Here is a 26,640-nt window from a genome sequence, read left to right as displayed (position 1 = left end):
GTTTGTTGTGCTTTTTATTAGGCAAACACTGAATCTGTACAAAAGCTGTAGAACATCCCTTTTATGTCTAATGAACAGAAAATCGAGGCTCCCGCAGAACCACGAAGATCAGTGATGGAACCGAGGCTATCTTACCGTCACACACAGCAATGCATTATAAAGTCTACAGATAAACGATATAGCCTAGTTTATAAATGTATAGAAATCTGCAGCATCAAGCAAAATAACTGCTCTGAATAGACTTGGTCCACAGCTCCGGATTAATGGAAAATAAGATTTTTAATACACAAGTGATATGTAGAAACTCCTGTAAATATCATCAGTGATGTCATCAGACCGGACTGTTTATACAGCGTTCGTTAGGGAAGATTGTGCGATATAAGGACCAACACCGCTCCTGCTGTACGTCCAATAGAATGCTTCCTTTCCCTGGTATAACGGCGGTCGTATAGGTCAGTGATGTCAAACCTTGGCCCTCCAGCTGTTGTTGAACTACATATTCCAGCATGCCCTGCAACAGAGCTAGCATGGACAAATAACAAAACTGTTGCAGGGCTTGCTGGGATGTGTAGTTCAACAGCTATAAGTGCTAATCCCCTCTGACGGTAATAAAAATAAAAACCAGTAGGGGGTGCATTATCCCATCTATAATGTGCCGTCAGTCGGACACAATATAAGTTCTAGCATAAAGAACAAACATCACAGGAATGCGTATCCCCGGTAAATAAAGCCTTAACATTAACCTATTGCTTACACAAGCTGATAGCAGCCACCTTGCAGGCTTTACAGACACCAACCAGTGACATCACTGTACCCCAAGGTCATGCCCGTGGGGAATGGATAGTGTGACCGTTGGGTGCAGCCTCCCTTGGATAAGCAACAGGTCCGCATTAATACCAACTACAACGATAATGTACAATTATGGAGAGTGCACACACTCCGAACCTGCTTCAAGTGCAGGAATCGGGCATATCATGAAAACATGGCCTGCAGACGAGATTTTATGTCCGCAGATGGAAGAGAACGTTTTTCTGTGATTATAGCTTCTATAAAAACGAGTCACATTTTGTATTGCCCAGAAATACTAGTGAGGGAGTGAGGGAACCTGAGATGTAGCAGAGAAAGTCGCCGTTCTACAGCAAATCCGAGAGTCGAGTCTCGATCCACCTGCGTGACCACCACGGTGTAACCCCTGCGGCTACATTAGGACTACGGTACAAGGTTCTGCGATTTATACTGTAGTCTGAAGCGTTATTAAGTGTAACAATATTGCACAATTGGGGAGAAGAATTCTGCCTGTATAAAGTCTTCAGTTAGGACTTTGATTTACATACTGTATAAAAAGGAGGTGCTGTTATATTGCATCAACAATGACAATTACAAATAAAACTTTGCACTGTTCATCTTTCCTCGCTGCGGTCACTGGTCACGGGACTCGTACAGGAGTTTGGCAGCCTGTGGAAACAGCAATGAGAAATTACAACCCAGACATTCTGTGGGCAGAGGCTGACATCTGTGGGCGGAGCATTGTACCCCAGAAGGCAGACCCCAAGAGGAAAATTTACTATGGGATGGTTTGCTTAGAGCAACCAATCGGAATCTACTTATTTAGCACCTTCTAGAAGATGAAAACCAGAAATTAAGTCTTTGGCGCTGGAGACTAAGTGCTGTAACTTGTTCCCCTGCAGCCACCACATAAGAGGATTGCCAACCTCTAAAACAGAGAGAATAAACAGAAAAAATATGGGGCACTCAAGGGTGAACAAGAATAACAATTTATTAAAACAACACACAATACACTTACATACAATACAATTAATAAAGTCACATTAAATGGTGCACCATATTTACTATCACTGGGATGTGAACACGACCATATTTAAAGATCCTTTCTCATATGGGATGCGTCTACCACTTGGGTCCTAGTGGAGTTCCTGTTGGGGACTACAAATGTCCAAACAGATAGATTGTATGATTTTCAATGAGGGCTGTTATCCGCATTCAATTTTTGGCACTGAAACACACTGATTTAGGTGTATGGGTGCCCGTGCAGAACATGCGTCCGTGAATCAGGCCCAAGTGCATCACCTACTCGGAGATTCTCCATATTACGTTCCATAGGGGTATTGTCAGGAAGCACAGGCCAGGCTGACCTTGTGCAGTGCTGAACCATTCCCATCAGGCACTGCTCCAGTACATCATGGGTGAACATAACAGGCTGCCCCTGCCCTCCATATCGCCCCTCTATGCCGCATCACCAGGTGCCCCCATACGCCGCTGTTCTTGTGTACAATGCATATGGATCATCCCTCCCATTTTCCAGGCAGATTGGGACAGCGGACAGAGCCCTCAATGACAATCAGATCTCCCAACCGTCCTGATCTCAGCACAACAGGCTGCAGGACTAAGCCGCGTTCCCAAGGAGAGAATAGGAAAATCTGAGGGGTACATTTACGAAGTTGGGAGTGCTATTGAAAATGGGATGTTGCCCATAACAACCAATCAAATCTTAGTTTTTATCTATTTAGCACATTCTAGAAGACAATGGATATAATCTTATTGGTTGCTATGGGCAACATCTCATCTTTTTACCCCTAAGAGCATGAAAACTGCAACAGATTGATATAAAAGGACATTGAGCTTTGCAAACATCCACAGGAGTGGATCAATAAGTCAGGTAAGACGACCTTTCACGTGTAAGGGAGATTTCCCACCAAGCCAGAGCCGGTAGACTGCGGCTTCCTCTCACGGCCATTAGACTGTGCCTCATATCCGCCATACTGCCCCAACATCCAGTGGTGTAACTATAGCACCGCGGGGGGGGGGCGCTGTGCATATGGGGGCGCCGGAAGCTGCGGTGCTATAGTTACACCTCCCCCCAATCCCCCGCAGGCTTACCTATTTCGCTGGTCCCGGCGGCTCCGTTCTTCTGCTGAGGACCACCACAAAATGGCCACCCCCATACAGCAGACAGAAACTGTCTGCTGTATGGGGGCGGCCATTTTGTGGTGGTCCTCAGCAGAAGAACGGAGCCGCCGGGACCAGCGCGGAAGGTAAGGCTGCGGGGGATTGGGGGGGGGTTTGCATGGGCGGCGGGGGGCGCCCCCTCCCCCCCCCCCCCCTAACGGCAGGGGGGCGCCCAAAACGTAGCTACGCCGCTGCCAACATCAGTTGTAAGGCGGTCGGGCTGGCGGAAACCAGTTCACACACTGAGATGCGTAGCGTGCTTCGATTTCTGCATCAAAAGGGCACATCAGCAGCGGACGGGATATTGGCATGTGACGGAATCAGGTTTGGGTTTGGTGCACCTTCTCTGATAACAGCAGGACAGACTCAAGTCGAGCAGCAATTTAGCTGGCCAAATACGTCCAGCACCATGACCATGTTTCCGCCAGCCCCAACATCTTACAACTGATGATGAGACAATAAGGCTGATACGAGGTGCAGTGAATGCCGGGAGGGGAAGCAGGGATCCACCTGCTCAGCCCTGGCTCTCCAGCTGCTGTGAAACCTCAAGTCCCAGCATGTCTTACCACAGTCTTGCTATAAAGGGTAGGCTAAAACTGTAGCAAGGCATGCTGGGATGTGTAGTTTCACAACAGCTGGAGCGCCGCAGGTTAGCCAGGCCTGCATCAGGGCATATGAACACTGTGGTTTAAATGGTATAAATGAATGAATGAATAAATCCCAATACTCTGTACCTTGTGCATGGCGGCCAGCCAGGATGCCGACATGTTCTTGTTGCCATTGAAGTCTTCACTGGTGGTAAACCTCATCTGTAGAAGGTCATCGGAGCCGGGGGTTTTATACTGCAGCAGCATCCCAGTGGCACGGCTGTTTCCTCCTGTAGGATAAATGCAATTATATTAATATGTATAGATTTTTTTGGTCATCCACGGAAAAGAATAACCCAATAGGTTACCAACCCCAGTATCCAAATTCTTATTTGCAAATCAGGAAATTAGAAGCAGTTGTCCCCTGTGAGAATATTTCTGTGCACTATATTCGCTAGGGGCACCTACAAGTTACTGCAGCATTGTGTGGGCTGTGTCTGTAACCTATGGCGGCTTTGATAGTGGGGGGGGGGGGGGGGGGGGGGTGTGAGAGGCCTGATTTGCTGTACCCCATCATAGCGGAACAGCATAGACTAATATAAGAGTATCATAATGGATGCTATAGGTTACAGGACATGTCCTCCCTACACCAGCTGTGCAGACCTAAACTTCTGCATGAGATATTACAAAAAGTAATAGGAAACCAAACGGATTCCCGTGGCAACCATAGAGTAATCACAGAGGGTTCTTTCATGTATCAAGCAATACCAAAAACTGATCAACATATTCTTGGTGCCACTCATCCAGATAAGATCACTGGACATACATTATACATGCAGTACATGTATGATCCAACCTCCTAAGAGTACACACTGGGGAATTAGTAAGATTAACTGACCAACCACTGACAAAAAGGGGGGGGGGGGCTTACTGCATCTAAAAGGTTTGTCTAATGCTTGTAACCCAAACACAATGTTAGATTAGGGAGTTTAGAAAAGACAGAAGAGGCTACAAACAATGTGATTTGTTAGCTAGACTCTGACTACATGCTGCACTTATGGATATATAGATACATACAGAGAGATAGATCTAGATAGATACATAGATAAATACATACAGAGAGATATATATAGATAGATAGATATCTTTCTTTCTCTATCTATCTCAACATCAATAGGTCATTGCCAGTATTCACTCATGGATCTAAGGCTACGTAAAACATTTATCAGTGTGGGCATTACAAGTTGTCGGACAATTAAATTGGACAGTAAATGCAACCTATGTATCCCATAAGTGCTGATTATAATCATGTCACATGGTGGCTACATTACTTTGATACAACCATCACATTACCATAGAACGTATACATCAGTAATATCTATACATTGACATAAGGGCTTAGTAACAATGGGTATACTTTTATGTCACACATGCGCATGGAATACTTCCTGCTTTCCAGTGGTATTGGTTGGTATATACGTAATAAGGCCATTCCCAGCGTCCCCACAGAAGTCAGGGTAACTACAAGCAGTAGCAGGCAGAAGGCCGCTACACACATGGGGGGGGGGGGCAGCTGCTTCAAACAAGATGTTCCTCTTAGCTTTCCAGCCAAGCCGAAGGAGGGCTGAGACCCCCGTAACAGGGAGCATTGTATACAGAATCAGACGACACTGATTGGCTTTAGAAGACTCATTTTCAGAAAAGAAGGAACATCATATTTTTGGGCATTTCTGGTCCTTCCTGCTGAGTGAAGAGATACACTCCCAGTGCGGAGGATGCCATGTTTAGGTAACGTGCATGGCATGGGGACAACTCCAGTATTCGATGGCCGGCAACCAACGAATGATGTGGGTGTTTCCACATAGGCTGCGAATGGACGTGTGTTAAACATCCATTCGCAGGCCGCACTGGGGGGGGCAGTCCGGTATCTGGGGGACTCGCAACCAGAATAAGGTCCATTTTCCAGCAGTGAGTATGTATGTATGTATGTATGTATGTATGTATGTATGTATGTATGTATGTATGTATGTATGTATGTGTATGTATGTGTATATATATATATATATATATATATATATATATATATATATATATATATATATATATATATATATATATATATATATATATATATATATATATATATATATATATATATATATATATATATATATATATGATGGTTTAACCCTGAAGTCAAACAAATGAAATCCGCACACCAGCTGAATAAATTTTAAAAGAGTGTATTGAGCATCATAGTAGAAAAAAAACACATGGCATCATATTGGCAGACAAAATATGCAAAAAAAAGGTCCAGGTATAACTTATCTAGCGTAGCTCCACCAAGGAGACCTGCGACCGGCCATATAGCCCAGATACCCGACAGCCTGTTTCGGTGGGTGCTCCACCTTCCTCAAGGGTACCCTTAATATATTATGTCTATGTGACCCTGCACCCTATTAAACGGATTGGGACAGTGTGCGGTTTTTCTGGAATCTATATATATATATATATATATATATATATATATATATATATATATATATATATATATATATATATATATATATATATATATATATATATATATATATATATATATATATTTCACTCAGCAGGGACAACTCGGCAACGCAGGCGATTACCTGTATAATAAACCAAAGTCTCCCTCACTATTAGTCAGAATCCGCATATTTCTTATGAAAACGAATCACATTCAAAAGTTTTAAATGTATAATTTCACCAGAGGGGAAAATCTAGAAAAAAAGCCTGCCAACATGCTAAGCCGTGATGTGCCCGTGTGCATGGCTTGGCACAGATTGGCATAACAGGCCTTACCGGAATCAGATGCATGCAACATGCGTATATCTGCAGGCACAGAGTGTTTCAGCCCAGTGCCTACAGACTGCTAGTGAGTCAGCAATGATTGAAGTCATTCATTTGGATTAATAGAAGGTAAATCAATGTTAGGATAGAAGAGGTGGAAATCTGGGTTGTAATATTTTTGTGATTTGCATGGAAAGCAGCCGAACACAGGCAATACAACATGCGGGCAGGAGCGAGCTCCACATCACCTCCGCTGACCTTCAGTAACGCACTGGCTCTCCAACAGGCTGGTGTATGTGTGAATGTCTGATCATCAAAGCAGCGTGGGGAGGAAAGAAAGTCACAGGCTGAGCATGTGCTACATTATCACTGAAACAGCAAGTTCATGTTAGTGGGGGCAAACACAGGGGGTCACGAGGAGCAAACAAAATGGCTGACAGGAAAAGGAGGGAAAAAAATTACATCATGCTGTGCTATTCTGAGAGGAGTCGGTCTGAGCTCTATAAGAAAACATATAAAACCAAACATTAAAATAAAAACAAAATACCACTTTCCAAAAAGTAATGATATTGCCCAATCCACTTCATAATCATCATTAGGTTTGTGGTTCTCAAACTCCGTCCTTAGGAACCCAAACCGATCACATTTCCCAGGTCACCTAGCAGGCTCACAGGTGTACACATTACTAACTGCCACATTTCCCAGGTCACCTAGCAGGCTCACAGGTGTACACATTACTAACTGCCACATTTCCCAGGTCACCTAGCAGGCTCACAGGTGTACACATTACTAACTGCCACATTTCCCAGGTCCCCTAGCAGGTGCACAGGTGTACTCGTTAGTCAGACTCATTTCCAAGGTGCACAGGTGTGCTCATTTCGGGGCAGATGCAGTATGCCTGGTAAAGTGTTTAAGTGTTGATAAATCCGTGATAAAGCACCAGCCGATTGACTCCTAACTGTCATTTTTCAAAACACAGCTGTCTGGTGCGATATCACCTTCCACTTTATCCCTTTACCAGGCTTAATACATCTGTGAGAAGCCTTAGAAAACATGCACTGTTTGGCAGGGGCCCGAGGGCTGCATTTGTTAATCTATCCATTATATCACAGGTTCTGAAACTCGGTCCACAGGACCCCCACATGGTGCATGTTTTGCAGGTCTCCTCACTGTGGGGTAGACTTATGAAGTGGTGATTAGGGGCATATGCGCTATCCCCATGCGCTAAAGCCGGGGCTAGCGCTTCCCCTGATCTATGACACCTGCTGAGCGGGTGTCTAGCGTGCGGCGGTGCGGGGCAGGAAGCAAAGCGCAGCTACGATATTTTGTACTGCGCGCCTACCGCCTGCCCAATTTATGAACGGTCGATATCGCGGACCGTTCCGCCGCCTGCAGCCACCAACTTCGACAGCTGCAGGCGGCGATGCCCTATACCTACAGCAGGGACAGCGCTGTCCCTGCTGCTGGCTCTGAGCTGCGCTGGGATATCGCGAGAGTAGCGAGATCCCGCACATGCGCTGCTGTAATAAATCAAGCCCAGAATCATAAGTGAAATAATTAGCTCTACCTGTGGCTCTTTTAAAATGTGTCAATGAGTAATGAATGCACCTGAGGACTGAGTTTAAGAACCCCTGCATTATAATTAACTTGTAAATATTTCATGAATGGATTAAAAGTATTTATTTCTAAATACGGATAATACACTATTTTATGATGGAGGTGTGATGGGGGGAATATACCCACAAATCCTGAAACTACAAGTTTTGTACTGTAAGTCTGCTACACAGGAGAACAGGATAGGAAGGCTAATAATTACCCCCAGGAGTAAACCCTTCTGTCAGTATCTGTACAGTTGAAATTCGAGCAACTTCGATTTCATAATGATTTTCTCCATCAAGGAAAAGATATCTATGGAAAAAGAACACAATGAATGATACAGTCTCAGAATATTACGCACACAAAGCATTCTGTTTCGGAAAGCACGTGGGTAATGGGAATATTCATTTATTCCTTCATTGGTTCAATGATTAATTGTGTAACAACATACGCAATGCTGTTCACAATAAGTGTTTATTAGGGGTGCCGGGTGACGTCTGCCACACAGTCAGGATTCCGATGGTCAGTACTCCAACATCGGAATCCCGACTGTTTAAATGCGCAACAGTCAGGATCCCCTTTTCTCCCTTGTGGGGGTCCAGCGAGCCCGCAAGGGGCTTCTTTGCGCTAGCCCCCCCCCCTGTTCAAGCATTGGTAGTCGGGATTCCGATGTTGGGATACTGACAGTCGGGATTCGGATTGTCGACCACACCCGTTTATTAGCTACCCATAACAAGTAAATGTATTCTGTTATTTTTAGTAATATTGGCGGTGCCGGTGTAGATTCCTAAACCGCAGATGTGGGTCACATGATGTGATGTCAGAGGTCAGACTTATGCTGGGGAATCTATACAGATGTGTCCACATACAGATATTCTCCGTGTAATACAAGTTGCATTATACATAAGAAATGGAATGTGTCAGTGGTTTCCTGGGAAAACAGTGTAACGTAGCATTTTGTATGCAAATACAGCCACAAGCACACACTGACTGTAAACAGAACGCATAACATTTTAATCAGCAGAAGCGGTTTGTGTGTCTTATTACCAATAAGTCGCTATTTAACAGAAAACGCCACAGAAAATGCACCTGACCCTGCCCAGGCTGTTAAACGAAATTAAGTTAGATGTAGGTGGACACATCTGTGGAATGGGTAGTCAAGTTTCTTCCCTGGAAAGTTAGTTACAGACAGCCATATCTATTGTGGTCTAAACATATGCCGGATAGAGAGGAGAGAGTCACCTGTGGTTGTTGGAAAGTCGACATACTACATTTTCAGATTTCTCAGAAGATCCCTGGGTGATGCTGAAGGCAGCGCCTGGGGGATACAGGAGGAAAGAGACACAGTGAGTCTCAGACATGTTGTACCTGCATACAACGAATACATTTACTTACTTGAAGAGGTCACTGGACTCCAATTGCAAGGATTAGGTATAGACTCTTTGACCAGAGATCTACACATGTTGGATGTAATTGGTCGTTACACTTCCAGCATAACCTGCACTTATATGACCTATATACTGCATTTATTATTATATATGCTACCCAGGGGCACTGCTGGCAACCAGCACTCACTGATGGAGATTTAAAGCTTTCTAGATTTACTCCCAGGTGATTTAAACCACATTTATTTCTGTTAACACCTGAGACCCAATCAGGAACCTGCGCTGTGAAACAGACATATGAAATAACCACTGATTGATGGAGGATATCATACAGAGCTTTCCAGTGCATACTGAGGGGTAGATGTATGAAGCAGTGATAAGGAAGGAGAAGGGATAAATTGCCTGGTACTTTATCACCGGCCAATCAGCTCCTGACTGTTGCTGTTTGAACCCAGCCTGTTACTTAACAGTCAGGAGCTGATTGGCCGGTGATAAAGTACCAGGCACTGTACGACTTCTCCTCCCTTATCACTGCTTTATACATCTACCCCTGAATCCCTTGAAAAGTAGACTATAGAGAAATCTGGAGAATCTAGAAACAAGTAGTAATGACAGATTAATATATACAGCCTGATACAAGTCACAGCTGAACATGTTCGGCCCATTTTAAAAAGTGCATTCTCAGAACAATGATGCAGATGTATTAAGCCTGGTAACTTGATAAAGTGGATTGTGATAACGCACCAGCCAATCAACTCCTGACATTTAAAAATAAACAGCTGACTGGCTGGTGCGTTTAACACATAAACAAGCTACGTGGAGACCCAGTACCATTAGTACGGACCTGCCCCGCACCCTAGATCCCAGCATCATCACTGCGGAACATAATATGGCACTGCTTCCTAAGGGATTAATAGGATTAAAAGTGTAATAATGGGGCTTCCCCCAATTCCTACGTACCATTCATTAGCACCTTCAGTTGCCGATCATAGAACTCCATCTCTTTCTGTGAAATGACGGAACATTCTCCGCACTGGCGCACTGGATCCACGAAACACATGCGGGGCAGGGGGACCTTCTTACTGCAGCACTTATCACAGAAGCACTTGCCACATCTCCGGCAATGGTGCTAGTTGCAGGGAGAGAATAAACAGAGGATTTAAGCAATATTTTACGTATAAATATGTAAGCAGGGATTTCACGAAATGAAGGAATTTTAGAATATTTTATATTTAATGGTTAAGAATTGTTTTTTTTTACACAAGGTAGAATTCAAACACACCTATCATCATCCCACAACAGGCATGTCAAACTACGGCCCTCCAGCTGCTTGTGAAACTACAAGTACCATCATGCCTTGACAGTTTTGTTATTAGGGAATGCTAAAACTATGGCAAGGCATGCTGGGACGTGTAGTTTCACAGCTGGAGGGCCAGAGAGTAGACATGCCTAATATACAGTATCAGGGGTGTGTTGTGTCTCCAATTCAACAGTTACTAATGGTAAAGAGACAATTTCCTATTTATCCTTCTATGAACGCTCAGCTGGATAAATGCTATAATTACTCAAACGGGATTGTTAAATCAAACCCAAATCCCCCAGAGACCTAACAAACTGGATGTGGACTTGAGGGGAGGGGTATTCAATTTGGTGTTGCTACAGTCGGAATCCCGGACCATTTTCGATCAGCTTGCCTGCAACTCGACAGGCAGAATTCAATGTTCCACCTGTCGAGTGGTGAAACGAACGTGAATTTGACTATCCACGGCCGATCCCGACAAATCAGATCCAACTTGTTATAAAGTCAGATCTGTTCTGTCGAAAACCGCCTTCAATGCTGTCGGAAATGGGGCCAGTCGTTGAAACCACAACCATTTTATCTGGCAGAAGCTGCATCCTACTCCGTTCCACGGAGGACCCAGCCCTTTCCACTTTATCAGTTTGCGCCTTTGCCTTTATACCCTGCAAACTCCGCAACCCATGACCTCAGTGCTGTGAGGCAGTAACCACTACACAGTCAGTACTGTCCTGTACTATGGCATATTTGTCTAATTTAGGAAATAGATAAATAAAATCACAAATATTCAGCAGCCATTTTCTTACCTTCCTATTTATGAAGTCAAACTTGGCATCACAGTGCATGCATCGCGGGCACTGAAAGAGATGAAGAATTCCTATTAGTCGACAGCTACAGAGCGGAATGACTGTTCACAGACAGCGCAGAAGGAGTTATTTTAATACACTACTGCCCACAAGCCCCATCTGGTCCAGAATGTTGCAGGTTTCACAGTCATTTAGTACAGATTCCCATCCCATGCAAGGACTGCTGTATAATACAAACCGCTTGCTGGATAAACTAATAAAAACACAACTATAATATAAAGTTCACTACAGCCAGGAATCGGGGGGGGGGGGGGGGGGGGGGGGGGCAATGGGAACCATGGGGCGGACGGTTATAAACCAGCAAATCGCTGGAAGGATTCAAGGTTGATTGCAAAAGCAAACTCCTTTTTTAATGGATAAAACCCTGCTGCACTGCAGGTGGGGCAGATGTAACATGTGCAGAGAGTTAGATTTGGGTGGGGTATGTTTAAACTTAAAATCTAAGTTGCAGTGTAAAAAGCAGCCAGTATTTACCCTGCATGGAAACAAAATGACTCACCCAAATGTAACTCTCTCTGCACAAGTAACATCTGCCCACCTGCAGTGCAGCATGGTTTTGTCCATTAGAGAAGGAGTTTGCTTTTGCAGACAGCTAATGTTGACAGAAGGAAGAGATGGAGGCAACTACCTTGGCTACCAAGTACTAGCCTGGGGACTGCTGTCTATACTACATCAGCTTCCGCCTCTACCCCCCGCCGTGTGAGCACTGCCATGTGGGTGTGGCCAGAACCAAATCCAGTGCTGCATGGGTGTGGCCACTTCCTACATTATCTACCCTTCTTTCTCCATAAACACATATAATAGAAAAAGTGCATAAGAAAGTAATAGGAAGCGGCGATGGGCCTGTTTTTATGTGGTCGGCGAGAGCTGTTAATCAAGCTCCGTAACATGTATAGTGCACTCCAAGCACACGATACAGACATCCAGGCTGCTCTGTGATGGGCCCAACATGTGCAGCACCAGAGGTATAACGTGTGTAGCCATGGTAACATCACTATATGGCGGAGCTACTGTACTGCAGAGATGGTATAACAGAATGAATGGGGACAATGCAGTGTAATGAGTCCGGAGGGCGGTCTGTCCTGTCGGGGGCGAGGTCGCATGTTAACAAATAATAAAAGACCTGTGATATACGCTAGCCTACCGGGGACCTTCCCTGTCGGCCCTATGACCAATCAGCCCCTGAGTAAGTGGTTTCCCACAAAACGACAATTTAAACTAACGGAACCAAAAATAGAGCACTGGTTCAATTTAACAAAATACTCAGGGCTGGAACTGTACACATATAAAAAGAATATTGATGTAAAAGAAAAAAGAAAAAATAGTGATCAAGTCACGTTAATTAACTATATAAAAAACACACACACACAAAAAAAAAAAACACAGGCTGGTATAATGGAACAAACACACGGATGTAAAAATACATAACCAGATGAATATTTAGCTTAGCCACTCACTAACCGATCACTGCTAGAATTATCAGTGTTGTGGAGAGAACGGTCATTACTATTACCTTGATGGCTAAACTTGACACCATCTGTTGTTGAACTACACATCACAGCATGCCCTGCATCAGATTTAGCATGGCCAAATAGCAGAACTGTACAGAGAATGCTGGGATGTGTAGTTTAACAACATCTGGTGTCAAGGTTAGCCATCAAGGACCTATACTGTACTGGTCATACCCAGTGTTGTCCCTGTGGTAAGTAGGCATTTCTCTCTGTGACTTACTACATGCAAGTAACATACACCAGAGACCACAGTAATTGATGCCCCCATAACCCATGCTGCACCAACACACACAGTTCCCACTGCAAATATGACAGAGGGTATGAGAGGGAACGGTGTGATAAACAGTCTCTGTGCTCTATACAGACTTCTAGTGTAGTACAGGTTACCAGGGACAGAGCAAACAGTATAGTTTATAGTATAAAGAGATAGGCCGGAATACAAGTACATATAACCTCTGGAACACGGTACTATAACAATAAGCTCTCCCTAATTACACCAAACCGCTCTGTCCTGTCCCTCATCTAATGACAAGGTAATTACACCAAACAACTTGTGCTGCATTTCCACCCATAAACAGGGGTGATAAAAGGCAATGCTAGTTAAATCATAGACAAGAGCTTGCAGATGGTCTTACTCAGCGTTAAGGTGCCCACACACTAGAAAGATCTGCGCATAAATGAAGGTGCCCATACACAGTGCAATGAACGTTGTGCTTTTAGTACTAGATTGCATAGCGTCTAGTACAAACAGCATACAATGTGCCACAGCAGCGTGCTTTATGTACTAGATACGTAGCAATCTAGTACCAAAAGCTTTATGTGCCGTGCGATGTGCGCGGGAGCGCGCACCTCATCGCACCGTGTATGGCACCTTTAGCCTTGAAATATTTTGTCCGTCCTGGACAAAGGATTTCAGACAAGCGCACATCTTTACCAAAGATTTAAATCTTTAGATCCTGTGTGCGTTCCTATGGATCTTGTAATATACAAACTCTGCACAGTAATAGTGTGTACAGACGGTAAGATTTAGCTTCCAATGTTCCCGATATAGGGAACATCGGAAGCCAAATCGCATGCTTTTTTAGGGCTTGCGAGCCCGATGCGTGCTCCTGTGTGAGCAGATATCGGCAGCCAGATAGAGAGGGCAGGCAACACTATATAGTGCCCCTCTAGCATGCCGTGAAATGTGAGTCCCGATGCGATCTAAGAACCATGATGGGAATCTGACCTCAGCTCCGTGAGGCAGTAATGCTAACCATTACACCGTCCGTACTGCCCCGTATATATAACACATGGTGGGGATAGAACCCATGACCTCAGTGCTGTGAGGCAGTAATGCTAACCATTACACCGTCCGTACTGCCCCGTATATATAACACATGGTGGGAATAGAACACATGACCTCAGTGCTGTGAGGCAATAATGCTAACCATTACACCATCCGTACTGCCCTGTATATATAACACATGGTGGGAATAGAACCCATGACCTCAGTGCTGTGAGGCAGTAATGCTAACCATTACACCGTCCGTACTGCCCCGTATATATATAACACATGGTGGGAATAGAACCCATGACCTCAGCGCTGTGAGGCAGTAATGCTAACCATTACACCGTCCGTACTGCCCCGTACATATAACACATGGTGGGGATAGAACCCATGACCTCAGTGCTGTGAGGCAGTAATGCTAACCATTACACCATCCGTACTGCCCTGTATATATAACACATGGTGGGGATAGAACCCATGACCTCAGTGCTGTGAGGCGGTAATGTAACCATTACACCATCCGTACTGCCCCGTATATATAACACATGGTGGGGATAGAACCCATGACCTCAGTGCTGTGAGGCGGTAATGTAACCATTACACCGTCCGTGCTGCCCGTATATATAACACATGGTGGGGATAGAACCCATGACCTCAGTGCTGTGAGGCAGTAATGCTAACCATTACACCGTCCGTACTGCCCCGTATATATAACACATGGTGGGGATAGAACCCATGACCTCAGTGCTGTGAGGCAGTAATGCTAACCATTACACCGTCCGTACTGCCCCGTATATATAACACATGGTGGGGATAGAACCCATGACCTCAGTGCTGTGAGGCAGTAATGTAACCATTACACCGTCCGTACTGCCCCGTATATAAAACACATGGTGGGGATAGAACCCATGACCTCAGTGCTGTGAGGCAGTAATACTAACCATTACACCATCCGTACTACCCCGTATATATAACACATGGTGGGGATAGAACCCATGACCTCAGTGCTGTGAGGCAGTAATGTAACCATTACACCATCCGTACTGCCCTGTATGTATAACACATGGTGGGGATAGAACCCATGACCTCAGTGCTGTGAGGCAGTAATGTAACCATTAAACCATCCGTACTGCCCTGTATATATAACACATGGTGGGGATAGAACCCATGACCTCAGTGCTGTGAGGCAGTAATATAACCATTACACCATCCGTACTGCCCTGTATATATAACACATGGTGGGGATAGAACCCATGACCTCAGTGCTGTGAGGCAGTAATGTAACCATTACACCATCCGTACTGCCCCGTATATATAACACATGGTGGGGATAGAACCCATGACCTCAGTGCTGTGAGGCAGTAATATAACCATTACACCATCCGTACTGCCCTGTATATATAACACATGGTGGGGATAGAACCCATGACCTCAGTGCTGTGAGGCAGTAATGCTATAACCATTACACCATCCGTACTGCCCTGTATATATAACACATGGTGGGGATAGAACCCATGTGCTGTGAGGCAGTAATATAACCATTACACCATCCGTACTGCCCTGTATATATAACACATGGTGGGGATAGAACCCATGACCTCAGTGCTGTGAGGCAGTAATGCTATAACCATTACACCATCCGTACTGCCCTGTATATATAACACATGGTGGGGATAGAACCCATGACCTCAGTGCTGTGAGGCAGTAATGCTAACCATTACACCGTCCGTACTGCCCCGTATATATAACACATGGTGGGGATAGAACCCATGACCTCAGTGCTGTGAGGCAGTAATGTAACCATTACACCGTCCGTACTGCCCCGTATATATAACACATGGTGGGGATAGAACCCATGACCTCAGTGCTGTGAGGCAGTAATACTAACCATTACACCATCCGTACTGCCCTGTATATATAACACATGGTGGGGATAGAACCCATGACCTCAGTGCTGTGAGGCAGTAATGCTATAACCATTACACCATCCGTACTGCCCTGTATATATAACACATGGTGGGGATAGAACCCATGACCTCAGTGCTGTGAGGCAGTAATATAACCATTACACCATCCGTACTGCCCTGTATATATAACACATGGTGGGGATAGAACCCATGACCTCAGTGCTGTGAGGCAGTAATGCTAACCATTACACCGTCCGTACGCCCTATGCTTGACAAGAAGATGAGGTAGAGGTAAGGTGCTTATACACTGCTCCGATTTGGCCAGTTTCCACCTGATTCCGACGGATCTGGGTGCCTGAATCGGGTGAATGGACCAGAATGGACCCGTTAAATGCATAGTTCTGAGCAGGAGATCATACCTGCTGTAAGTAGGCCCCCCTCCGACTTGGCCCTCCCACTACCTGCAGCAGGGAACGGGGATTGCATGCAATGTATCACATGACGCCTTCAGCACAGTTTTATGCAAAACATTCATTTGCAATGCGGCTGGGATGTTTGCACGGCGGCGGTTCGCATGAATTCCCTCGTGCCCGGCAGGCAGGTGGCGTTAGATGGCTCGCTAAGCAGCAAATTAGCCAGTCAGCCAGAATCAGGCCCCTGGATCCGGTGGATCGATCTACAGTGTACAGATAGACAGTCAATAGGTCCCTAAAAGGCCGACAGGGTCAAATAGGTCGACACGGTCAAAAGCTCGACACAGAACAAGGTCGTGATTTGTTCTTACTTATCCATTCATGTCAGCAGAGGGAGAATGTATGTAGGATGAGCAGAGCAAGGGGATGCATTACCCTAATTGGGGATCCATGTGGACAATTGTCGACAATGGCACAAAAAACTCATGTCGACCTTGACTCCATCGACCTATTGACTGTCTATCTAGACGAGCGGTGGTTCTCAACCTCAGTCCACAAGACCATCACACAGTTCACGTTTTCTAGGTCACCCCGCAGCTGCACAGGTGCACTCATTACTGACGGACACATTTTAAAAGATCCACAGGTGGAGCTAACCGTGATTCTGTGTGGAGACATGGAAAAAGTGCACTGTGTGGGGGTCCTGAGGCTTGAGAACCACTGATCTAGAGGCTGTGGGGTTATTCTGGTTCACTTGCAAAGGCAAATTCCTTCTCAAATGGACAAAACCAAGTGCACTGCAGGTGGGGCAGATGTAACTTGTGCAGAGAGAATTAGATTCGACCCTGTTGACCTTAGCCTTAACCTGCAGTAGTCAACCCAATGCAGTCGACCTTAATAGTCTCAACTTAATGACCGTATACCTACTAAAGACCCAATGCATCGCTCACACAAATCTACTTTGGAATTACAATACAACAATAAAGAATGTGGTCCAGTCATTGGTTGTATTTCCACGTTTTTGGTTTAGGAAGGAAACCTTCCAGCCCGTATGTGTGCACGGTATTCTCCTAGCCCTTTTCCTGTTCTGTTTGGAGTCTCTGATGTGAGTGACATGAGCCCTGCTCTTGAGAAATAACCAGATCTGCTGGAATGGATGTGGGACTAGATTCAATGAGAGGAGAGTGAGTGCAAAAGGAATACAGGGAGGAGACACTGAACATCCTCCTCTCCCACACAAACAGCACTTGGCCAACTAAAGACACATTTTAGCAGGAATGCCAGAAAAAGAATACGAGAACGGGATTGTTCGCTGTGCGGTTAGTGTGGGACTAGAACTGTAAAAAATCAGATGCAAGTTGGCTACATTAGCAAGCCAGCCAATTACTACTGAGCCTGCTGGCAGCTGTAGTTCGGCTTCAGCCTTATCGGAAATCATAACCAGGATTCATCTGCAACCAGGAAGTGCGCACCAGAGGAAGCCAACAATGTGTGCAGTACCCATAATGCAATGTAGCATACTGATTTTATAATCAAACATAAGCAGGCAGGAGGGAGTACTCAAAAGCTACAGATGAACAGATGGAGCCATGAGCTACTCCCTACACCCCAAATTAAAATATGACGGGTGCCTGGTACAATATTCATGTATATAGAAATCCAACAACTCTGGAAGTGACAGAAGACAATTGGAGAAAGTAAGCCAGCCTTAACTAGTTCTGGAAGTCACTGAGCTCATGCAATGGTCAACTGTAGAGGATAAATAAGCTTACGTAAGGGCTGTGTCTCGCTAATCAGCGTACATTTGCTGCACACATGGGTCATGCCTGGGCATTCCTGCTGTGAACCGGGCACAATCTGCTCTCCTTTATCTCCCCAGATGTTGGATACTAAAGCTGGACAACAAGTACAATCCAGCATTGTGCTAGCAGAGAACTATTCATCACTGCCTTGAGCGCCATTTAAATCCGTGGTTCTCCACTCCAAAGGTACCTCCGACAGGACATGTTTTGGGGATTTCCTCAATCATGCACAGATAAGTAAAGCTGGGTACACACTATGCAATATTTTGGACAATCTTCGAATCCTGAAACAATCTGTATGACCATCTTATATAGCACCTACAACCGATTCAATGGGCACAATCCAATTACCCGCCATTTACTTTTGGGTGCAGCCCAACAAATACAGGTCTAGATAGGGCCACGAGGGGAGCGAGCCCCCTTGTGTTGCCAGCATTTACATGCAATCCCCATTCGCATATGGGAGCAGGTTCATCCTATTATGTAAAGAGCTTGCACAGTCCCCACTGGATGTACTCAGATGGGGAGGAGTAGATGTAGGATACAGTGTGCGCGCACAATCCATACAATATGTCGTCCCTTTACATCACGCCAGAATGACTGCAGCGTGTACTCAGATGGGGAGGAGTAGATGTAGGATACAGTGCGCGCGCACAATCCATACAATATGTCGTCCCTTTACATCACGCCAGAATGACTGCAGCGTGTACTCAGATGGGGAGGAGTAGATGTAGGATACAGTGCGCGCGCACAATCCATACAATATGTCGTCCCTTTACATCACGCCAGAATGACTGCAGCGTGTACTCAGATGGGGAGGAGTAGATGTAGGATACAGTGCGCGCGCACAATCCATACAATATGTCGTCCCTTTACATCACGCCAGAATGACTGCAGCGTGTACTCAGATGGGGAGGAGTAGATGTAGGATACAGTGCGCGCGCACAATCCATACAATATGTCGTCCCTTTACATCACGCCAGAATGACTGCAGCGTGTACTCAGATGGGGAGGAGTAGATGTAGGATACAGTGCGCGCGCACAATCCATACAATATGTCGTCCCTTTACATCACGCCAGAATGACTGCAGCGTGTACTCAGATGGGGAGGAGTAGATGTAGGATACAGTGCGCGCGCACAATCTATACAATATGTCGTCCCTTTACATCACGCCAGAATGACTGCAGCATGTACTCAGATGGGGAGGAGTAGATGTAGGATACAGTGCGCGCGCACAATCCATACAATATGTCGTCCCTTTACATCACGCCAGAATGACTGCAGCGTGTACTCAGATGGGGAGGAGTAGATGTAGGATACAGTGCGCGCGCACAATCCATGCAATATGTCGTCCCTTTACATCACGCCAGAATGACTGCAGCGTGTACTCAGATGGGGAGGAGTAGATGTAGGATACAGTGTGCGCGCACAATCCATACAATATGTCGTCCCTTTACATCACGCCAGAATGACTGCAGCGTGTACTCAGATGGGGAGGAGTAGATGTAGGATACAGTGCGCGCGCACAATCTATACAATATGTCGTCCCTTTACATCACGCCAGAATGACTGCAGCATGTACTCAGATGGGGAGGAGTAGATGTAGGATACAGTGCGCACGCACAATCCATACAATATGTCGTCCCTTTACATCACGCCAGAATGACTGCAGCGTGTACTCAGATGGGGAGGAGTAGATGTAGGATACAGTGCGCGCGCACAATCCATGCAATATGTCGTCCCTTTACATCACGCCAGAATGACTGCAGCGTGTACTCAGATGGGGAGGAGTAGATGTAGGATACCGTGTACGCGCACAATCCATACAATATGTCGTCCCTTTACATCACGCCAGAATGACTGCAGCGTGTACTCAGATGGGGAGGAGTAGATGTAGGATACAGTGCGCGCGCACAATCCATGCAATATGTCGTCCCTTTACATCACGCCAGAATGACTGCAGCGTGTACTCAGATGGGGAGGAGTAGATGTAGGATACAGTGTGCGCGCACAATCCATACAATATGTCGTCCCTTTACATCACGCCAGAATGACTGCAGCGTGTACTCAGATGGGGAGGAGTAGATGTAGGGTACCGTGTCCGCACAATCCATACAATATGCCGTCCCTTTACATCACGCCAGAATGACTGCAGCGTGTACTCAGATGGGGAGGAGTAGATGTAGGGTACCGTGTCCGCACAATCCATACAATATGTCGTCCCTTTACATCACACCAGAATGACTGCAGCGTGTACTCAGATGGGGAGGAGTAGATGTAGGATACAGTGTGCGCGCACAATCCATACAATATGTCGTCCCTTTACATCACGCCAGAATGACTGCAGCGTGTACTCAGATGGGGAGGAGTAGATGTAGGGTACCGTGTCCGCACAATCCATACAATATGTCGTCCCTTTACATCACGCCACAATGACTGCAGCGTGTACTCAGATGGGGAGGAGTAGATGTAGGATACAGTGTGCGCGCACAATCCATACAATATGTCGTCCCTTTACATCATGCCAGAATGACTGCAGCGTGTACTCAGATGGGGAGGAGTAGATGTAGGATACAGTGTGCGCGCACAATCCATACAATATGTCGTCCCTTTACATCACGCCAGAATGACTGCAGCATGTACTCAGATGGGGAGGAGTAGATGTAGGATACAGTGCGCGCGCACAATCCATGCAATATGTCGTCCCTTTACATCACGCCAGAATGACTGCAGCGTGTACTCAGATGGGGAGGAGTAGATGTAGGATACAGTGCGCGCGCACAATCCATACAATATGTCGTCCCTTTACATCACACCAGAATGACTGCAGCATGTACTCAGATGGGGAGGAGTAGATGTAGGATACAGTGCGCGCGCACAATCCATACAATATGTCGTCCCTTTACATCACGCCAGAATGACTGCAGCGTGTACTCAGATGGGGAGGAGTAGATGTAGGATACAGTGTGCGCACATAATCCATACAATATGTCGTCCCTTTACATCGCGCCACAATGACTGCAGCGTATACTCAGATGGGGAGGAGTAGATGTAGGATACAGTGTGCGCACAATCCATACAATATGTCGTCCCTTTACATCATGCCACAATGACTGCAGCGTATACTCAGATGGGGAGGAGTAGATGTAGGATACAGTGTGCGCACAATCCATACAATATGTCGTCCCTTTACATCATGCCAGAATGACTGCAGCGTGTACTCAGATGGGGAGGAGTAGATGTAGGATACAGTGTGCGCGCACAATCCATACAATATGTCGTCCCTTTACATCACGCCACAATGACTGCAGCGTGTACGCTTCAAAGTGCGTTCTGGGATTGTAGGATTGTTCGTAAAATAGGAAGAGCCGTCAGCCTTTGTACAATGGTTGTACCCAGCTGCTGGGTACAAGTGTGTACTCCGCTTTAAATCTACTTGGCTGGGTCAGTAATTATCCAACAGGGATAAATCCTTAAACCATGACCTGTCGGGACACTTGAGAACCACCGATACACATTTACAAGTAAAAGCTATTGTGGGTCATGAGAGAGCTCTAGTTACACACTGCACTCATACTGGGATGTTCCATGTTTACCAGCCCACGTCTTGTGAGCACATGCAAACATATAGGCAGTAACATTTACAGGGGAGGTAAAGAGACAATGAAAGAACTCTTAGGAAATCACAACCCGTTAGATTGGAGTCCTTGGTGCGGATATTTGTAGATGTGATCCCAGCAACATGACCGTTCCAGACGCCAAGGTCAGCAGTAACGGGTATGGATCATTGGATAGACAACAACTAGGTAGACAGGACTGAAGGTCCACATGGGGTTATAAACTTTTTTGACCCGAATGTCGACACAGTAGACATGGACACTGAAAAAGTGCACCACTGCGCTTGCCATGCTTCGGGCACTATTTTATTCTCCCACCATGCCCTAGTGGATGGCCCTGTCGGCACATGTAGGCTCAAAAATAAGTGAAAAACCACACGGCTACTTTTTGACTGTCGACCTTCCCCATGTCAACCTAATGCTTGTGTCGACTTAATGACCCTGTCGACCTTCAGTCACATCAACCTAGTGACCATATCCCACTGCATTCTACACAAAAATTCTCCATAGGTTTAATGGGGACATCTTTTCACCGCCTCCTGAGTAGGGATGCCAATCCCGGGATTCCCAGGATATGCTTCCGCCCCGGCCGCCCGCATATTTACTTACAGGTGCGGTGCAGCTGGGCGGGCGATGGAGCTGGGCTGTAGGATGCAGCCTGGATGGGTGGGCGTCGGTATGGGGTCTGGGAAGAGCCGAATGCAGGCAGCCTGGGTGGGTGGGCGGTACAGCGGGAGGTCAGCGCGGTGCGCACAGGATCAGACAGCTGTTGTGTGGCCTGCGCAGTGTGACCTCTGACGTCATCACGCTGCACAGAGCCGCACTGCCTGGGATGGGAGAAGCCGGGCTGCATCTGTGCACCAGCTCAGACGCTGCCCGGCATAATCCCGAAATCCCGGGATTGGAAACTCCAATCCCGGGATTGAAATCCCGGCGTTTCAGGGGCCAAATTCCGGGATCCCGCCGATCCCGAGATTAAACCACCCTACTCCTGAGCACGTGAAAAGTTGGTGAAAATCCCTATTTTAAAAGGTAAAATGTTGGGAATTGATTTAAAACCCCCTAATGACTAATTAGGCTCTTTGATAGGTTTAATTAGCTGAATGTGGCCAATATTGCAGGAAGATGGGTTTAAAGATGTAGGACAGGTATATGGGGATGCTGAATGAACCGGGAAAGTGGTTTAGTCCTGCAGTGGGTTTTTTTGGGGAGGCGTTTTTTTTTTATAGATTCCTGTAATATGAGTAAAAAAATGTTAATTGGCATTTTATGCACCCCTGATTTAATTTATGCACTTATGCTGACAAACACTTGTGTTAATGCATATAACAGTCATTTGACACATTTGAATAACCTCAAAAACTTTTTTTATAGCCACAAATGTCCTTACTTTCACCTAGACTTTTAAATGGTTTAGTTGGCAAGTATTTTTCAAGCAAGTTCACCAGTTTGCTCCTAGGTGTTGGAAAATGGACAAAAGCAGTCATTGCATAAATACCCATACACATTAAAGGATATTGGCAATCAATCTTATTCAGAAAGGGGCAATGCAGGTCAATCTGCCAATATTGCTCATGGCGTTTGTACCCAGTGTTTATTGTGGATGCACAACATCTTTCATGATCAGCTCAAGGGATATTGTTCACCAATGTCTTTAAGTGTATGGGCCTTAAATTGTCCAATTTGTCTGTAGGACCGATTTGTGTCTGTTTTCCATGTTTAGGTGCAAATGGTCATTTGTCATTTGCTCCCAAAAAATTGTCCTCCAGAGTGCAGGACAAAGAGCAGACTTTCACTCTATGGGCCTTATTCAGATCTGAGCTCAGTACAAATTTGTTTGGAAAATGGGCAAAACCATGTGCACTGCAGGTGGGGCAGATTTAATATGTGCAGAGAGAGCTAGATTTGGGAGAGTTATTTTGTTTCTGTGCAGGGTAAATACTGGCTGCAATATTTTAGAACTGCAATTTAGATTTCAATTTCAGCACACCCCACCCAAATTGAACTCTCTTTGCACAGGTTACATCCGCCCCACCTGCAGTGCACATGGTTTTGCTCATTTTCCAAACAAATTTGTACTGAGCTCAGATCTGAATAATGGCCTATGTTCTTTGTGGGGACAGAACTCCAGAAAAGTAACCAGTTAAAAGAAGATACAATGGTGCTTTTAAAGTAATGTGACAAAAGCAAGGAGAAACAAATGGTTTTATACAGACAAAATAGGAAAACAAATAAAAAACACCCTAGTCCATTTCATTGTATTGCCAACTATACGGCATAGGATACCAGTTGTGGACACAGTGTCTAGCAAGGAGTTTGGCAGAATGCTCACCCATACAGTGTATTGGAGTGCCAAAAACGTCAATTCTAGTCCAAAGGTTGTTACCAGGCCAGTTTTTATTATATGCAAACAGCAATAAAGCAGCGCACACAGCTGCTGGCATGGGTCAGCACCTGATTACACAAGTGAGGATTCTGCCATTACCGGTGACATGGGAACAGTGCTGCATTGTGCCCTCTAACTACGGTCATCTATAGTAATAACAGAACCCCACACCCTTTATACAGAACCAGCAGGTTACAGGGCATACAGATGGCTTCATCGCATTGTAAACCACCCTTATTACAACACCTATTATACCCATCATGGCCCGAGCTGGCCTACAGACAATGGTCAGCAGTAACAGACATGTCGGCAATCACAATGTCAACAACCAAAAAGCTCAGCACATTGTTAAAATGACAACGCCTGCAAAACGGGGACCAAAACTAACACAAGGATTCCAAGGATAATAATTAGACAGGATGATAATGAAAGCGATGATACTAATGACGATAATATTACCGATATGGATAATAGGGATATTGATGATAATAGGAAAGAGAATTATAGTAATGAGAATGGTAGGAATGATAACAGGGATGATAATGACAGATCCTGATGATAATACGAATAAGGATAATGATGATAGTGATGTGGATAATGATAAGGATGATGATAATGACAGTGGTGTAATAGGAATGATGATGACGACGACAGGGATGGCGATAATAATGATATTGATGAGGATAATGATGATAGTGCCGATGACAGGGATGATGATAATAGTGGGGATGATGAGGATAGTGGTGTGGATAATAGGGGTGGAGATGATGATAGTGGGGATGATGAGGATAGTGGTGTGGATAATAGGGGTGGAGATGATGATGATAGTGGGGATGATGAGGATAGTGGTGTGGATAATAGGGGTGGAGATGATGATGATAGTGGGGATGATGAGGATAGTGGTGTGGATAATAGGGGTGGAGATGATGATGATTGTGGATGATAGTGGGGATGATGATGATGATAGTGGTGTGGATGATAGGGATGATGATGATGATGATGATGATGATGATAGTGGTGTGGATGATAGGGATGATGATGATGATGATAGTGGTGTGGATAATAGGGATGATGATAGTGGGGACGATAGGGATGATGATGATAGTGGGGATGATGATAGTGGTGTGGATGATAGGGATGATGATGATGATAGTGGGGATGATGATGGTGGTGGTGTGGACGATAGGGATGATGATAGTGGTGGTGTGGACGATAGGGATGATGATGGTGGTGGTGTGGACGATAGGAATGATGATGATAGTGGTTTGGATGATAGGGGTGGAGATGATGATGATAATAGTGGTGTGGATGATATAGATGATGATGATGATAATGGGGATGATGGTGGTGGTGTGGATGATAGGGATGATGATAATAGTGGTGTGGATGATAGGGATGATGATGATGATGATGATAGTGGGGATGATGATATTGGTGGTGTGGACGATAGGGATGATGACGATAATGATAGTGGGGATGATAGGAATATGACAATAGTGCTGGGAATGATGATGATACTTGGAATGATAGGAATGATGATAGTGGTGTGGATGATAGGGATGATGATTATAGGAACGATGATGATGATGATGGCAGCACATGCATACGTGAGAGGTATGTACAGTAACTATCTGCCTGCTATCCCGGGAAAGTGATACTACTGTGGAAGGACTGCAAGTCCCAGCATACCCGTTGAGCATGTGGCAGACAGACCATGCTGGGACTTGCAGTGGGGTACCCGGGACTGCGAGTGTGGAGGTATCGGGGGTAAGCGGTGGTAACACTGACACAACTCCTACAGCGCCCGAGTTCCCACCGAAGCCGGACCCCGGGCGGGGAGCGCTCACCTCTTTATCCGGCACCCACTGCGGCTCCTCCAGGCAGAAGGGGCTGCTGAGCGCCCGGTTCTCCGGCAGCATGCGGAGCCCGCTGGGGGACCGGACCAGCTTCTTCCCATCGCGGTCGGTGGACATCTTTCCTCCCTCACACACCACCGCGGGCACCACCAGGGCAGCTCAGCCAATCCGGCCGAGGCTTGCCCATGACTGACAGGCCGCCTCTGACGAATCACAGCGGAGACCTCTCCGTGATCCCTGATTGGCGGGGGCACAGTCACAGGACATTAACCCCTTCAATCACCAGGCGAGGCGGATCAGTCTCGCTCATTTTTCCTCTCACCGGCGGCGAAAGCGTTAACCGGAGCTGCACA

General features: G+C 45.7%; 1 protein-coding gene across 3 annotated transcripts; it reads right to left on the bottom strand.

The window, feature by feature from the left end:
- Window positions 1–26,614, bottom strand: ZFYVE21 (zinc finger FYVE-type containing 21). Of its 3 annotated transcripts, XM_083166874.1 has the most exons (8): window positions 26,279–26,607; window positions 11,465–11,515; window positions 10,322–10,490; window positions 9,219–9,294; window positions 8,197–8,288; window positions 6,639–6,686; window positions 3,702–3,844; window positions 1–1,455 (listed from the first exon to the last, which is right to left on the bottom strand). In XM_083166874.1, the coding sequence occupies exons 1-8, from the start codon at window positions 26,402–26,404 to the stop codon at window positions 1,420–1,422; spliced, it is 741 nt and encodes a 246-aa protein (XP_083023000.1). In that variant the 5' UTR covers window positions 26,405–26,607; the 3' UTR covers window positions 1–1,419. The 3 variants fall into 3 exon arrangements, with proteins under 3 accessions (XP_083023000.1, XP_083023001.1, XP_083023002.1); XM_083166875.1 differs by lacking the exon at window positions 6,639–6,686 and having other exon boundaries at window positions 26,279–26,599; XM_083166876.1 differs by lacking the exons at window positions 1–1,455; window positions 3,702–3,844; window positions 6,639–6,686 and adding an exon at window positions 6,695–6,880 and having other exon boundaries at window positions 26,279–26,614.
- Window positions 26,615–26,640: the final 26 nt, after the last annotated feature.

Source organism: Crinia signifera, chromosome 12 (genome assembly GCF_055691185.1).
Source record: "Crinia signifera chromosome 12, ASM5569118v1, whole genome shotgun sequence".
Classification (NCBI taxonomy): domain Eukaryota; kingdom Metazoa; phylum Chordata; class Amphibia; order Anura; family Myobatrachidae; genus Crinia; species Crinia signifera.
This window is presented reverse-complemented; position numbering and strand designations above follow the sequence as displayed.

What these genes read in the sequence shown, in the direction of transcription:
- ZFYVE21 (XM_083166874.1), bottom strand. Translation starts at nt 26,404, where the DNA reads ATGTCCACCGACCGCGATGGGAAGAAGCTGGTCCGGTCCCCCAGCGGG. An exon ending in TTGACTTCATAAATAGGAAG is followed by an intron (nt 10,491 to 11,464) that starts GTAAGAAAATGG and finishes CCCTGCAACTAG; the next exon opens with CACCATTGCCGGAGATGTGG. An exon ending in GAGCCAGTGCGTTACTGAAG is followed by an intron (nt 3,845 to 6,638) that starts GTCAGCGGAGGT and finishes TTTATCCTACAG; the next exon opens with GAGGAAACAGCCGTGCCACT.